Source organism: Plasmodium berghei (assembly GCF_900002375.2).
Source record: "Plasmodium berghei ANKA genome assembly, chromosome: 12".
Lineage (NCBI taxonomy): Eukaryota > Apicomplexa > Aconoidasida > Haemosporida > Plasmodiidae > Plasmodium > Plasmodium berghei.
Window position 1 is genome coordinate 254,599 of NC_036170.2, and position 18,355 is coordinate 272,953.

General features: G+C 24.1%; 4 protein-coding genes across 4 annotated transcripts; 2 read left to right on the forward strand and 2 right to left on the reverse strand.

Annotated features, from left to right (window-relative positions):
- Window positions 1-151: 151 nt before the first annotated feature.
- On the forward strand, window positions 152-10,912 carry PBANKA_1206300 (zinc finger protein, putative; the record flags this gene model as incomplete). The annotated part of the gene is made up of 1 exon (XM_034566112.1): window positions 152-10,912. One exon carries the CDS (start codon window positions 152-154, stop codon window positions 10,910-10,912), a length of 10,761 nt encoding a protein of 3,586 aa, XP_034422741.1.
- A 669-nt stretch (window positions 10,913-11,581) lies between these two features.
- On the reverse strand, window positions 11,582-12,754 carry PBANKA_1206400 (endonuclease, putative; the record flags this gene model as incomplete). Its single annotated transcript, XM_034566113.1, has 1 exon — window positions 11,582-12,754. One exon carries the CDS (start codon window positions 12,752-12,754, stop codon window positions 11,582-11,584), a length of 1,173 nt encoding a protein of 390 aa, XP_034422742.1.
- A 1,019-nt stretch (window positions 12,755-13,773) lies between these two features.
- On the forward strand, window positions 13,774-15,162 carry PBANKA_1206500 (AP-5 complex subunit sigma-1, putative; the record flags this gene model as incomplete). The annotated part of the gene is made up of 7 exons (XM_034566114.1): window positions 13,774-13,878; window positions 13,995-14,116; window positions 14,227-14,334; window positions 14,434-14,479; window positions 14,603-14,683; window positions 14,863-14,914; window positions 15,053-15,162. 7 exons carry the CDS (start codon window positions 13,774-13,776, stop codon window positions 15,160-15,162), a joined length of 624 nt encoding a protein of 207 aa, XP_034422743.1.
- A 572-nt stretch (window positions 15,163-15,734) lies between these two features.
- On the reverse strand, window positions 15,735-17,463 carry PBANKA_1206600 (26S protease regulatory subunit 4, putative; the record flags this gene model as incomplete). The annotated part of the gene is made up of 2 exons (XM_034566115.1): window positions 15,735-17,029; window positions 17,415-17,463. 2 exons carry the CDS (start codon window positions 17,461-17,463, stop codon window positions 15,735-15,737), a joined length of 1,344 nt encoding a protein of 447 aa, XP_034422744.1.
- Between the last annotated feature and the right edge of the window lie 892 nt (window positions 17,464-18,355).

The following is an 18,355-nucleotide window of genomic DNA, read 5'->3' on the forward strand; positions in this document are numbered from 1 at the left end:
ATGCATGTCTGTATGTGCGTGCTGATATATATATATATATATGCCGTATTTACTCTTATATATATGTATGTATGTTTGAATGCACTAATAAAGTAATTTTTTTAAAATAAAGCATTGACGCATTTATTTTGACTGGTATGCGTACTTTATAATGGAAAGGGGTAGACCTGCCGGAAGGAGAAACAATGATTTGATGAGCACGTGGAGAGAAGGAAATTCAAGAAATGATAGTTCAGATAATCATCAATTTTGGTCAAACATCGAAAATCAATATTTTTCAAATTTTGATAAAAGGATAATAACTGCATTTGAAGATCATATAAAATGCACTGATTATATATGTAATAAAATAAAAAATAAAAAAATAAAAAAAGAAATATTTCAAAATATTAAATGCCAAAAAAGTTCGGTTAAAATTAAATTAAATATAAATGATAAAAAAAGTGAAAAAAAAAATGGCGTAGCAAACATTTCACAATATATGTTTCAAAATAATCAATTCCTTAATAATAATGCATTTGGACAGGAAAATTTAATTAGTCAAAATAATAATCAGTTTTTAATAGATCCTAAAAATGATATAAGAAATTATAAAACAAATAGAAATCCACTATTTAACGATAAACAATATATGGAAAATGTGGGTCATATAAATAATATAGAAAATATGATAAGCATAAATAATATGGATAATCGATTTAGAGATTACCCAACAATGTTTCGTAATGAAGCGTGTTTTATCGATTGTATGCCGATGGCAGGTAACAATTTATTATTAAATACAATGCACAATAATCTAAAAATAGAAAAAAATGAATCAAATTATCCTGATGATATGAGTAAAAATACAAATTTACCTTCAATAATCAATACTAACGAAAAAAATGATATAAATCAGACTAATTTAAATCATACTGATTCTTCTGATAATAAAAATACAAATACACAGTTTGGTAGTACATATACAGATGTTAACATTTTTAATTCTAGCATCGATAATAGTGATAAAAACATTGTCATTACTAATTTAAACACTGATCATTCTAACGATTTAATCCAAAATGATCATACAGAAAAAATTAATAGTCCCAACATTAATGATCAAACAAATGTAAATGATTCAAATACTGAAAATAACGTCGATATAACTAATAATAATGAGTTACCAAAATCAAACGATAACGAATATAACGGAAACAGTAATGATAATAATAATGTCGACGCTTTTGGTAAATTCGAAAATGACGACAATGCAAACGGAAACGAAATAGACGATTTGCAAAATGAATTGGAAAAAAATAATACATCTGTTTCCAATCGTTCACAAAATGAAGCATCCCTATTCAGTGAAAATAAAAATGATGTCATCGAAAATGTCGTTATGACATCAAATAGTAATGAAGACAATGACAAGAAAAATGACAATGAAGTAAGTGATTCTTTCTCTATAAATAATAAAGAAGATACAACTGATGCTTTATCAAATGCACATGATTTATATAACAATCTAAATAATTGTGATCCTTGTAATAATAATCTCATAGAATATTCTTCAATTAAAAACGAAGCAAATTTTAATCCTAGCAATACCATGGCGTATGAAATGAGAAATATGAATAGTGAAAAGGTAACAGAAAATATAAATAATCTAAGTAATACCACAAATGCAAAAGGAATGGATTTATCTTTTATTTTAAACATTGGCAATAATGATCACAATTATTTTCCTACATTTAACAATTCATTTAAACAATTTAATAACAATACATATCCTAATTCTATGAGCAATCCATATGATAATAAAATAAAAACAAATATGAATATCTATCCAATGTCAATGAACAATTTTAATCGATATATGCATTCCTCGAATGGTGTTCAAGCCACAAATATGTACCCTAATATATATCAAAATAATAAAAGTGATAAAGTTGAAGTGGATAATAATCAAAATGATTCTACCAAGCAATCTTCTATTGGAAGTATTTCTACTAATACTGCAAACATAAATAATGATTCACTCAAAATTTTGTATCAATATGGAAATAAACGAATGCTTAAAATGGATAATATTTCTTTAGGTAATCATAATTTTGGAATAAATGAAGAAAACATGTTATTTATGAATAAAAATATGACCATTTATAATAATGGTATATATGGAGATATAATTAATGGATCTAATAAATCTTTACCTTTTAATGATATGATGAATTTTAACAGAGAAATGCAAAATTTAAAAAATAGTAATTTTTATCCAAATGGATATTACAATTTTAATGAAATGGGGAATTATCAAAATACTATGGCATTCGATACATATGGTAATGATAAATATTTTCAAAAATTAAAAAACGATAAATCTAAAAATAAAAGGAAAAATGGAACAAAGATGAAAAAGCATAATCAAACTGATGAGCAAGAAAAAACTCACACTAGATTACGAAATTCTAGAAATGATGGAAAATTTTTTAATCCCTTTTTAAATAAAAAATATGATGGTGTAGGAAGATTACCATACATACATAATACGCCAATTCCTAACGGTTTACATATATCTATATATGTACCCAAAAATTATGATTTTTCTGAAAACAATGAAAAGCCAAGTATTTATGACCATAAAATTGAGCAAGTTAAAACAGCAAACAATTGTGATAAAAACACAGATAATCTTAACCATTTCGATGCTAACTCTCTCAATAACACTAACCAAGTCTGTGATACAAAAAAAACACCAGAACAAGAAGACACATACGAAATAGAGACATTGGCAAAATTATTAACGGAAATTACTTTAGGGGATAAGAAATTTTTATCAAACAGACATATAACAATGGAAGACAAAGAAAGGTGCTATAAATGTTTTTTAGACGAATTAAAAAATTATAATACATTGCCAATTATATTAGGCAATATATTACCATATTGGAATAAACAAAAAAATAATAATTTGGTATACAAGATTAAAAACTTAAGAGCTAACAATGCAAAACCAAAGTATATTCCAATTCAAAATGTGAACAAAGTTTTAGCACGAAAAAAAATTAAGAAGAAAAAAATACTCAAAAAAAAAAAAAAAAAAAAAAAAAAAAAAATCAAAAAAAACGATATGACCACAATTTTACATAGTGAGTCAAATTTAACTGAACAAAATGCTTTAAAAAATGAGAATGTTTCAAAACTATACAAAACTAATGAAGAAGTAACTACTGAGCAAAATTTGCCAACTAATAAAACTGAAAATGATAATGAAAAAAATGCATCTTCACATATACAAAATAATGAAAATGAAAAAAAAAAAAAAAAAAAATCATGGAGAAGTTTTTTTCTATTAAATAGTATTAGTAGTAGTAATAATAATGCAACTGATGATAAAAGTGATTCGAAAAAGAATGATGAAAAGGATGATAAAAAGCCACAATCAGAAGAAGGAAAAGAACTTATTACAAACGAAAATAACAAAAAAACATGTTCTAATGATGAAAAAAATAATACAGAAAAATTAAATGAAAGCAGTACATCTAATGAAAAAAAGGAAAAAATAATAAATTTAAAAAAGTCAAATCTTAAAAAAAAAGCAAAAAATAAACCTCGTCATTTGGGAACATATGGAAAAATCGGATCATTTAATTTTTTAAAAAAATATAAATTTAGCATACCAAAGAATAGTACGGTTCCATTTAATAGCTCTATATTTTCTCTGCAAAAAAATCAGCATATGTCAAATGTTTACTTTGAGTTTATATTGACAAATATTAATTTAGATAAATATAAACGCAATATATTAAATGTAAATTATAATCATAATAATTCTATTAATAAAAAAAATAAAATACATTGTATCAAACTTGCCAAGCTACGAAATACTAATGCCAGCATTTCAACCAATAGTAAAAGTAAAAAAAATATAAATCAAACTTTGCAAGATAAAAAAGAAAGCAATGAATATACAACTACAAAAAAAAATGAAAACACAATAAATAGTAGCAGTTATTTAGATGGAATTGTAAATACAACTAGCGATAGTTGCTTTGGAGATTCTATTTTATTTACCTCAAATAAAATAGAACAAGACAAATGGCCAAATTCTGTAGAACAATCAAATAACATTATTAATTCAGAAAATAATACTGAAAAAAAATATATTGAAAATGAGGCAAGCACACTTAATGGAACTGGCGAAGTCGATGTGTTTTTAAAAAATAACAATAACAAGCATAGCACATATATTAAAAATATAAATGAAGAAATATGTGTTTTATTTTCAAGATATATGTACAATATTAAACAACAAAAAAAAATTATTGGAAAATTATTAGATAATATAAAAAATGAAAAGAAAAAACCATATAAATATTGGTACTCAATAGAAGATAAAATGATTAATTTTTATATAAACGAATATTTAAAAAATAAATTAAATACTAAACACACATATACATTATCAAAACAAATTGTCGATTTATTAAAATTAAGAGTAACTGTTAATCATAGTTCTCAATTGCCTAATAGTTGGACTGAAAAGGCTTTATGTAATATTTGCAGCTTAGGTGAAGATTGGGATGATAATCCAATTGTTTTTTGTGATTGTTGTTATACACCTATGCATTCTTTTTGTACTGGATTCAGAAATGTTAAAAATCAAAATATAATAAAAAGAAATCCAAATATGTCTGATAAAGGAGATTCACAAAATTGTGATAATGAAAAAGAAGAAAGTTCGAAATATAAAAATAATAATTATAAATATGAGCCCCAAAATAATGCATATAATAATACTAACGAAGTTAATAATAAAAATGAGTACTATCAACAATATAATAAAGAAGGACAAATTACAAAAAATTATTTTAATAATAATGGAAAAAATAATTATATCCATAGTGATATAAATAAAGATGGGGATAAATACACATTTGATAACGACAATTGCTCTGGAAAACATGGTATTGATAAAAAAAAAAAAAAAATTAATTTAAATGTTATAAAACATTTAATGGAGGATAATTTTATTAAACTAAACTCTCCAAATAGTATGTTCAGTTCAATTGTAAGTAATAATAATGACGAAAAAAATGATAATGAAAAAATGGATAGTGAAAAAGAAGATAGCCAAATAAATTATGCTATATTGGATACCCAATTGAAAAATAATCAAAATATGAATGTAAAAAATGGGCACGAAAACAGAGAAGATGAATGCTATTATAAATGTGGGCGAAGTGACACAAACAGTGATAATATTGATGAAAAAAAAGAATCATATTTAGATATTTCTATATTTACACATGATAAAGAAGAAATAAAAAATGAAAATGAGGAATCGAACCAAATAAAAATGGAAAATCCAATTATCGTACAAAATATAGGTCAACCAATTGAGCCATCAAACAATAAAAAAATAAAACAAGAAACAAATAAATTTTCTACAGATGTGGCCAAAACTAATACTAGATATCCATCAAATACAGAAGAAGAACAATGGATATGCCCACTTTGTTCTTATTTAAGAAATCAGATATTGTATATTGAAGATTCTGTTGCATTTAAAATTATTAGACATTTAAGCGGGCCTCAAAAAAAAAAAGATATTGATTTATTAATTAAATCATGCAATGAGTATACTAATGAAAATAATAATAACACACAGGAGTCTGATGATACTGCTAATAATGAACAAAATAATAATAAAAATCAAGTTGATGATAAAAAAAAAAAGGAAACATTTTCTTATACACCTCCAGAAGAAATAATTTTTCAAAGAAACTCCCAAATGCATACATATAAATATAAATCGATTATGCTTTTATTTGATATTGAGAATGATATAAATTATTATATGCTAAAATATCAAATGGAAATAAAGGATAGTCATGATTTCTTTGAAAAAATTGTTCTTAAAAATCCGAATATATATAAATATAAAAATATTTTTAATACTATTATGGTTAGTAAAATTGATAAAGATAATAATTATACGAAATTTTTAAATGAGAATATTAAATTGTTTAGACAAGAATCTGTTTATATTAATCCAAATTTTGAAGATAGTGATTCTGATGATACAGAATATGAAAAAAAAAAAAAAAAAAGGGGTCGAAAACCTCTATTAAATAAAAATGAATATTCTAATAATAAACTATATCATGATAAAGTTTCAAACAAATGTATAAATAAAAAAAATAAAATACAATCAAAACAAGCTAATATAGTTAATAAACCACCATATAATAAAAATAATAACGTCACTTTAGATGCTAACGGTAATGTAATAGTTAGAAAAAGAGGAAGGCCACTTGGAAGCACTAAGTTAAACAAAATGAAATTGCTTGCTCTTAAAAATAAAAATATTACAAAATCTGAAATTACTCCAAATGAGAATCATGAATTTACAATTCAGGAAAATATGGATGCTTCTATAACTACTGGCCAAAATTTATATACTTCGGATTTACCAAACAATCAGGTAAATAGCTTTTCTTCAAATTTGAATGAATTAGACAATATTAATAATAAATCAAATCAAAATGATAAAAAAAATAATGATAACTTAGATGGTTCTCCATGTGACATTAATAATGAAGAAGAAACAATTAAAATGAATTTTGAGCTAAAAAAGGAAAATCAAAGTCTAGATATTTCTTCTAACAAAAATAATATTGAATCTGTGAATTCCACTATTTTTCTAAGTGCTAATAATAATACAAATGAAACTAATATAAGTTTTGGATTGGAAGCAAATGGAGCATTGCTAAAATATAACTATAGTAAAAATTTTTCATTTATTTTTAAAATTCCAATATGCTGTATCTGTGAATTTGGCTCATTTTATCAAGGAGGAGGGCCAATAAAAAGAACAAAGAAAAAAAATGAATGGTGTCATATCCGATGTGCATCAATTAGTAATTGCATAATAGAAGACAAAATTGAAATTTGTAATAGAGAAAGAAATAAATATAAATGTTCATTATGTTTACGCACTAATAATATAGGTATAATAAAATGCAATGTTGCTGATTGTTATAAATATTATCATATATCGTGTGCAACTTCTTCTAATAAATATCTAATAGAATTAAATGAAAATAATAAATTAGTTTTATTTTGTTCAAATCATTCTCAAAAAAAAGCGCCAACAGAAATATTAAGAAAATATCAAATTTTAAGAGAAAAGGAATATGCCAAAAATAAATTAGAAGATAAAATAAATGTTGGAAAAATGTTTGATGCATATACATTACAAAATTATTTAAAAATAAGTGACATGAAATTATTTAATCTTTTATCATTATCTTCTTTATCTATATTCAAAGATTCTGTTTATTTCAATTATGATCAATTTAATCAAACTATGAAAAATTATTACAATAATAATAATTATAATCCAAATGAAGATTTTACCGACCTTTGTCAAAATTTTGATCAGTATTTATTAGGTGAAGGAAAAGTTATTTTTGACAATTCAGGATTAACTAAAGCTTGTATGAAAAAATCACTAATTAAAGAAAACGATGATTTAAATTCTGAAGCTAAAAATGAAAAGGATCAGATAGATGTAAGTGATAATGGAACTAAACAAATTTCTATTAATGAAAAAACTGCTCAAGATGCAGAACGTGAATATGTTGATAAAATTAGAGAACTCGATAATATTAAGGAAGAAAATAATAAAGCAGAAAATCTTTCCCATGCACACAAAACTGAACAAAAAGAAAATAATAAAAATGGCTATGATGGTGAAAATATGCTTTTGAAGTTAGAAGAAACAAATAAAGTAGAAAATATGCCCATAGATATATTCGATATAGAAAATATCAATAAAATAAGTACTAGAAAATGTAATAATATTATAAGTATAAGTAGTTTTAAAAATATATATAATGAAAATTTACTAGATGAAGATTCTTTATTAAAATTAATAATATACGACTTTTTAAATCTTCAAAAAGATATACAAGAATTTAATAGTAACATATTAAGTGATAAATATAAAAGATTAAAAAATTTTGAGACTATATTATTATTGTATCCACATTTTAATGATTATCAATTGAAAAAATTATCCGAATTAATATTAGAAAAATATAATTCAAATATTCTAAATATAAAAACAGATGATTCATTTTTCGCATTTTTTAATAAATTTCTTTCATTGTTGAATAGCAAAAATCTGATGATATGCAGTGTTTGTTTGTCAAAAGCAATTTATACTGAAACTCGAAAAGACGCAAAAAAAATGGAAACTGAGGAAAGTCACAGTTCCATAAGCACTTTTAATATTGATAGCCCAAATAATTCCACTAAAACTACACTTAATGAAACAAGCCAATTAAAACGAAAATTGAGAGGTACTTCTAGCAATATAAATGATAGTTTTGAAAATAAAAAAGAAAGAAGATTAGGATCATTAAGCGTTTTAAAAAAATGCTCACAATGTAATGTATTTATATGCTACTTTTGCTGTCATAGAATGAATATAGATATGATTAAAAATTATATAAATAATGATATCAAAATGAAATCAATTGAAATTGCAGAAAATCTTAAAAATAAAGATACAATTCCTCGCCCTCATGTACGCACAAATAAAGTTGGAAGGCCATGTAAAAATCCTCTCAAACTACTTGCAGCAACAGCAGTCAATTCTTCTATAACTTCATTAGCTCCCAATGCGAATATTCCAACGAGTTCTGAATTAGGTAAACCACTTGAATCAGCCATAAATTCCAAATTAGAAAATAACGAAAACTGCCAAAATCAATCAAATGCTTTGAAAAATGATTCAAACAATCTTAATGCTCTAATCAATGAACCTTCAAAAGATAATCTGAATTGTGATGTAAATGAAAGTAAAGAAGTAACAGTTCAACAAAAGGAACAACAAAATGGTGATAGTCAAGGTATTAATAATGGTACAAACAATTTAGATGCAGACAAAAATACGGTAATTGTGAAAAAAAATAAACCTGGAAGAAAAAGAATCGATCCTAATAATAAGAATATCATATTGAAAAACACTATTCCTAAGAATAATGAAGAAGAAGAAGAATTTATATGCCCAAGATGCGAATATTTCAAAATAAAGAAAAAAATTGTTTTTTGTTCTTATTGCCCAAGATTAGATGGATTTTTAAACTGTTTTGAAGATAAAGTAAAAAAAGAATTATTATTTGTTCATCCTAAATGTTTAGAATATGTTAATACTGCTTATTCAAAAAAAAATAATATTAATGAAACCAAAGCAGGCGTTTTAAAAAAAGTATGCAGCTATTGTAGAATAAAACATGGTATAGTTATTACATGTAGTAATACAGATTGTGATGCTTCCTTTCATATATCTTGTGGTATATTATTAGGATGTAAAATGGACAATTTTTTTGGAAGAGTCGATATATATAATCCTAAAAAAGCTTATTGTTTTAAACATACATTTCAAAGCTGTAAAAAAAATACATTAACTAATTTTATTAATACAAATAAATTATTTTACTTTGAGAATTTTTTATATTTTCCATTTAATCATTTATATAACTTCTTATTGGGTACATATATATTTAATTATTTAAACAAAAAATGCATAAATCATTTATTAAAGCCTATCAAAATATCTGACCCACCATCTATAAGTGCAATATTTGAAAAAACACAATTTAATAATATGAAAAAGAATATGATGATACCGTTTAATGATTGCAGAAAAACAAATAAAGACAAACAGGGTCTTAATAGCGAATTCGATTCCTCACAACCCAATGCAAATATATACAGCAACGATATTATTAACAATTCCAATATGTCCCAAAAAATGTTCAAATCAATGGGTTATAAAAATGAAGTAAACTCTGTATTATCTCCATCAATGAACCCATTAATGAATATGCATCCTGACTATATGGTAGCAAATAATTATAATTTATTAGATCCTATGAATAAACTAAAGGAAAATGTGTTAATCTCAGATAAAATAAATATAATGAATATCCCATCGAAATATTATAAAAATAGCTATTTAATGCAGCATCCCCATAATAATAATAATAATAAACAAGATAAAAATAGTCGTGGATTTATTGACGATGAAATAACTGGAAATACAATGCCCACACCAGAACAAAATGATAATGATACAATGAAGCAATTTCCAAATTATGGTTTTAATTCCAGATCTATTGATAATAATAGCCTTATGTATTATAATAAAAAAATAGAAGGTAATTCTAATATGCTTCCATTTTTCAACAATAATATGGGTGCATTAAATCAGCAAAACTTTTATAACTATTATGGCCATAAATATGAATCAAATATAGATAAAAATAATATTTTGACCAAAAAAGGAAATAAAAATAATGGCATTAGAAGGAAAAGGAGAAAAATGCAGCAAGATAGTGCAAATCCATACAAAAAAATTAATGCACAAATTATGAACCCATTAGAAAATAATAATGATACAGAAACTCCTGTACAAGTAAAAAAAAGAGGTCGAGCTAGAAAAAATAAAAACCTCAATATTGATAACTCTAATTTAGATAATATAAACCATTATAAGCAATCTTATGATAACCCAAAATCATATTTAAAACATGATTTTATAAACGCAACTAAAAATTATAGTAAATACAGCCAATACGTGGATAATGATATTAAAGAATTTGATACAGATTTAATAAAAGATGAAAAAATATATACACAAAAAAATGAAAACGATATTAATGATGGCCAAATATATTGCCCAGTATGTAAATTTGTTTATGAAGAATTAAGTGATGGTTCACCAGCTGATGGATTAAATTGGATTGGATGTGATAAATGTGAAAGATGGTATCATTGGATATGTTGTAAATATTCTATTGACAATCCTCCGGATATGGAAAACGATTGGTATTGTAGTATGTGCTTAAACAGCTAAGTCATGCTCATTATTATATATATTTTGTTACCTATATATTATTATCTTTATTTTATCAATTTTTTTGTTTATCCCTTATTGATTACTATTAATGGAAATATATTAAATGTATTAATTTTAAAAAAAAACTCTGATTATTTTGAGTTATATATATATACGAATATATGCATGTAGGCATACTTATTCATCCATACAGATATATTAAATCTTTATATGTATCATTGTTAAAAAAATGGTATATTAGTATCTTGAATTATGTATTCATGTATTAGCACTTTTCTACATTTGCTTATTCATTACTCGTTAGTTATAATTTTTTTTAATAAATCATATGACAATTTTTTTTCTGTTTATGCAAAATTTTATTTTATTTTGTTAATATATTTGATTTAAATTTTTATATAATATACTATTGCACATGACCACTAAGCCAAATATTTGTGCTCTTTCAATATTGTGTTATTTTAAAATTTTTTTTAAATTTTAAGAATTCTATGTTTTGTAAAAAATAAATCGTTTCGTATTTAAATAAAAATAAAGTAAGAAGGAAATATATCATAGTTTAAAAAATTAGCATATAAAAAAATGACAAAAAAAGAAAAGTATATTTAAAGTTTACAATATTCCATCAACTTCAGCTGGCATGAGACACGAGAATCGATGTGTCAACTAGTACGAATTAAAGAAAATTTTTCTAGCTTGTTCATATGTAAATTCATTAAGGATATAATCCTTTAATGACATCGATACATCGCTAAGTTTTCGGTTGAAGCGCTTGGTATTAGAATATTTATCAAACGCACTTGATTCTAAAAAAGTTTCTATAGTTTTATATTTCTTAATAATTTCATAAGCTTTTATTGGGCCAATACCTGGTATTTTTGCACTATAATCACAACCTGATAAAATACAAAAATCTATAAACTGTTCATAATTTATATTCAATTCATTCAAAATTTCATCTTTATTAATTATATGTCTTTTTTTTTTATTAGTTATGAATCTGATTAAATTTGGGGCTCCGAATGCTAATGCATCTGTATCATCAGATACAACGATATCCTTTTCATGAGAACATTGGATTGCACATTCTTTTTCTGCATCATTTTTTGTTATAAAAATAGGGATTTTTTCTAATAACAGATAATTATATATATCATTAGCGGTTTGAGAATTAATTTTTATAAATATATTTTTTTTAAATAAATCATGAGTACCATCTTCATCAACAATTATCTCGACCTTTTCTCTTTTTCCAGTTTTTCTTTCACATATTTTATTTGGGTTCCCTTTTTTATCACCAAATGGGGTAATTATACTTGTGATTTTTTTTGAACTCCCACTGAGAATATTCCCAATGCTACTATTACTTGTATCGCTTAATCCATCAGGAGAACTCAGTACATTTTTATGAGCATCTACGTTTAATATATCGAACAATTTTTTTTTTTTTCGTATTGTATCTCTTTCTTTCCATACATGTCTTTTACATTTGTAGTCGATAGGTTGTAACTCACACCTAGCCCCAATATCTTCAATTATATAAAGTGTATTTATTTTTAATGATTTAAAATATTCATGTTGATTCTTTAATAATTCTATACTTTTTTTAATAATATATTGCCTTATTAATATATATGTACCTAATTCATTAGCTTTATACTTACTATCTCGGTTTTTGTCATTTAATATGTGTTTCCAAGCAACATACATAAATTTGTAAATAAAAAATGTACCATCAATTATAAACTTCTTTCCTTCAAAACTTTTTATGTCATCGATTTTTTTAATGGTACTAGGAATTTTTTTATGTATAAATGATATAAACCCTTTAATGGTCATAATATTCTATATCACTTATATAAAATCTGAACGGGGCAGAAAAACAAGAAAAAAAACACTATTTATGTTTAATATGGCTAATTATATATAAATTGAGGTCCTATAATATATCATGATATGATACATTATATACACTACATTAATATGCATATGTCTGACACATACCTATTTGGGTAAATATTGGGAAACACATGATATTTCTTAAATTGTAATAACTTTACAAATGTTTTATATTTTTTTTTTTTAAATAAAAAAAATTCGCAATTTAATCCGTTCTTTCAACAATTTAAAATCATCTTGATATATGTATTTTATTCATTCATTGTGGTTACTTTATATGCATATATTTTATACTTATTGTTTTTTCTTTTTTTTCTTCTATATGAATAATTAGAAATATATACACTATACGAAGACAAAAATATCATATAATATAGTCCATAATCCAATCTTTCATAATAATATAAACCATTTGGATTAAAAGTGTAACACCTTAAAACATTAATGCTAAATATAGAGCGTATACACAAAAAATAAAATTATATATATATTTTTTTTTTCGTTCTTTCTCCTTATAAATATATGCATATATTTATTTATAAGTGTAATTGCATATATCTTTGTTTTAAAAAATAAAGTAAAAAATCACAATTCTAATATATCGTTTTTTTATAATAATAGTTAGTGAAAAAAAATTATAACCGATGCATTTATATATTTCCATACCAATTTTCTAATTGTGTAATTGACTAATAAATTATTCAAAAAAAAGGAAAAAAAAAAATAATAAATATATGCGTATATAACTATTTTTTCAAATATATGCTTTTCAATGATAATAACAGACTTTATTAAATTCTTTGTGTTATTATAGTGTATGTAAATAACCTCATTTATTTATTCTCTCTATGATATTCACCATGTTTTGAATATATTAATATATTTGGTTATCCGTTTGTGAATTCCCTAGTAAATGTACCTATATATGTGTGTGTGCTTATAAATTAAAAAAGGAAAAAATGGTATACGGAATAATAATTCATTCTTCTGAATCAGAACAGATTTATTTTAGCACTTATTACAACTTAGTTAATAATGATATAAATCAATCTTCTAGACAGCAAGTAAGAAGCACAAAAAAATTGTATTTGCATATTCCAAAACAAGCAACCCAATAAATGAACAACAATAATGTGAAAATGTTTTACCTTAATATTGTATATGAAATTCTATTAAATAGATAATTATTAAAAAGGTTATTGAAGAAATAAACTATTATAAAGAAGATAAAGAAAATAATGAAAATACTAATAAAAACAATAAAGATAAATATTTAGATATATTTGGTGTTTTTATCCCAAGGTACTCAAAATATTATAGCATACATATTTAAGCATATCTTTATTTATTCATGTTTATAATTTTTTGTATATGTATTTAGCTCAATGTATACAAAAATGTTATCTTTCTAGTAGGACATCCTATAATGAATTTAAAATAGATAATGAAGGATTTTTCAAAATCGAAAATATTTCCCTTTTTAAAAACAAAATAAATATAATGTGGAAAGTTTTAAATAAGTATGTTAAATTAATTTAAAATGCAAATTTTATTTATATTAAAAATACGTGTATATATAATAATTTACTTTATCTCTTAACTTCCCCTACTTTTATTAGGGTTTGCTATACCCTGATGTTTTCCCCACATGAAAATATTCACATGGTTAATAACAAAAATAAATATATCTATCTATATAATAATATAAACAAAAAAACACAGATGCTATAAATAAATCATATGTATACGACTAATGAACATTTTATTTACTTTCTAAAACATCAATAGGCTGACAATTTCCTAAACACATTAATATATGTTTTAATGGAGAATTACGAAAAATTTGAAAAATCCAACAAAAATGATATGGTTATATAATTTATCGCTATATACATTGCATGAAATATTATTTAAATACTTTTTAATAATTTTTATGTATCAAATCATATGGCAACATTTCTGTTACAACAATTCCTAAAAAGATGTAACACCATCTTACATTCATATAAAGATATAAAATCCATTTTCAACTTTTGACTTTTTTATAGAACAAGTTTAACCCGGATACAGTACTAGCTATACTCTACTTTTTTCTTCCAAGTTAATAAAATTGTGATAACTATATGTTAAATTTAACGTTTATTATTTATCAGTTGCGTTTAATATATACACGCATACATATTTCATTGCTTACCATATATATTTATACATATGATTAACTATTCCCCATATTCACAGAAGGTCAATTTATGATTTTAACTCCTGACTATGTTCAAATTTTAAGTAACAAAGTTAAAGAATTTCTAGGTGAAAAGCAATCCCAAAACAAGAATGATGATTTTTTTTAAAAAAATAAACTAATTATATTTTAGCGTCTTAGGAATACTTAATATGATTAATAAAAATTCTCTGAAATGTACAAATAAATTATGTAGCTGCATGTTCTGCATTCATTTTTATGAATATTTTTCTCATCAGCTTTATTATTTGGCTTATAAATTTTCGTTTTTTTTTCAGTGCATCATATACCATTATTTTTACATTGCTTTTAAAATAAGTGCGTAAATTGTTTAAAGTTTGTAGGAAAAAAATACAAGTATATATATATATATATATACACGCATGTAGCTATATGTGTGTATTAACAAAAAAATTCACAATTATATAAAATAAATATATTGCTTCATTTTCCTCGTTGCTTACAATGAGCATAATAATATAAATATATCCATTATTTTATCCCAATGTTATATTTCATTAAATTTGTTAAACAAAATTTATTCATTATTTATTTTTTTAACTTTTTATGCACTAATCAATATGTATGCGTCTTTGCATATATAAATAAATATATGCACATGCGCATATCTACGCAGTTACGTATGTTTACGTACCCACATATACACAATAAAGAGTATTTTTACAAATATAGTCCCTCTGGTATATTCCCCTTTTTCTGATACAAAGCTTTATCTCTTGCCTTACGCAAATCGAGTTGAGTAATTTTCATTCTTCTTTCTCGAAGAGCTAATAAACCAGCTTCGGTACATATAGCTTTGATATCGGCGCCGGATAATTCATCTTTTGACATTACAAATTCTTCTAGATCAACATCAGGAGACATTGTCATTTTACTAGTATGTATTTGGAAAATCCTTCTCTTAGTTTTAGTATCTGGATTTGGCAATTGAATTTTTCTATCTATTCTACCTGGTCTAATTAAAGCTGGATCTAAAGAATCGATTCTATTAGTAGCCATAATAACTTTAACATCACCTCGTGAATCAAATCCATCTAATTGATTTAATAATTCTAACATAGTTCTTTGAATTTCTCTTTCCCCACCACTCGTTGCTTCATATCTCTTTGTACCAACTGCATCAATTTCATCAATAAAAACAATAGAAGGTGCATGGTCTTCAGCAACCTTAAACATTTCTCTAACTAATTTGGGACCATCTCCTAAATATTTTTGTATTAATTCAGAACCTACAACTCTTAAGAATGTAGCAGATGTTTCATTTGCTACAGCTTTTGCTAATAATGTTTTTCCAGTACCAGGTGGGCCATATAAAATTACACCTTTGGGGGGTTTAATACCAATATCTTCATATAATTCAGGATGAGTTAAGGGTAACTCAACTGCTTCTTTTATTTCTTGTATTTGTGATTCTAATCCACCAATATCAGCGTATGATTCTAATGGGGCCTTTTCAACTTTCATAACAGATACTAACGGATCAACTTCATCTAATAGTATACCTACAACACTATTAGTTTTATTATTTAATAAAACTGAACACCCAGGTTCCAATAAATCTTTATCGACAAACGATAATATATTTACATAATATTCTGGACCTACTGAGGTAGCTATAATTCCATGATTTTCATCAATCAATTCTTCTAATGTTCCAACACTCATAGGTGAACCTCTTAAATCGTCAATTTTTAATTTTCCATAATTTTTATCATCAGTTGTTTTTATCTGTTCTTGATTTGTTATAAATTCTTCTTCTAATAATAAATAATCTTTTATCCTTTCTAATTTCAATAATTTTAATCGACATTTTGTATTAGGGGTAACAGTAGGTAATTTGGAATGTCCAGTGGCTCCCTTTTTCTTTTTTTTTCTTTTTCCTATATGTGATGGGGGTGAGCTTTCTAGTTTTTTTTTTTCCTTATCCTTTCCTTTATCTTTATCATCCTTTTTTCCTGCGAAATAAGAATGAGTAGTAAGTATAAATTAATGAAAATAAGTAAGGGAATAGATATAGTGAAAACGAAAGGTTGCAAGTGATAATCTTTTCTTATATAAGCATATATATATATATATATGTATACAAAGAAGCGTGTTAACGCCCTATCATTATTTCTATCTCTATGAGCGCAATTATTTCCCCTTTTCTTTGAGGATTTTCTCATTAAAAAAAAATTTGTAATAATTCCAAAAAATATGCACAGAATATATACATACATTGCATGTGGTATATACTCATTCATGCTTCGTTACATTTATTTATTGCAAATAAAGCGTCTCAATCATAGATTACATTTTTTCTTGATTATGCATATTTTAGAAAAAAATTGTTTTATCTACCTAAAAATCCATAGGGATTATTATTCATACCACCTTGTGCATTCCCCATAACTATACCATATGTTTATAAGCACGCGCAAATATGTACACAAATATTTTTTGTTTTCTTTTTGTAATCAAAATACCAATCTTTAGTATTTCTATCTTTTTTGTAGCTATATAAGCAATATATTCATTTGCATACGAATTTCATGCATATATTATATGTAACAAATTTATATGTATCAATAATAATATACAATATATTTTTTTCCTAACAAATCCCACAATTTTAAAAGATTTAATATTTCTTTTAGAATCTTTTTAATTTAAACTTTTTTCCTTTTGTTTTTCAGGATATTCATTTCTTTTAATTATTTATTCACAGTTATTTATTTTAGCAGGTTTTTTCGTTTTTTTGATGTTCGCACTACTCACACATTAATCCTTTGATTTCTAGAGATACGTAATCATTAAGATAAAGCATTACGCATATAATATATATATATATAAACGCATTACATACATACGTATTTTGCATATATGCAGTAAATAAATATTTCAGCTTAAAAAAAAATAGTATTAAGAATATATTGCTAATGCCAAAATATTATATATTTTGTTTTATATTCAAAGAAAAATACGTTAAAGAATTATTTTTTATGAATTATAATTTTTTTTTAATTATTCTTAATTAAAATAAGGGAAAACTATCAATATTTTATGTGGCATTTATATGTAATTTACGTACACAATGCTTATTCATTCGTAAAGGTGCATGATATTATGTATATTTGCCATTTAATATAATTAAAGCATAACAAATAATTAAGCAATACTTATCAGCATTTTTTCGATCATGTGTTGTATAAATTTTTCCAAGTCAATGTTATTAATGTTTTCCCATGTAAGCATTCACGTATATATGTGCTACTTATATTTATATATTTGCATATGTATAT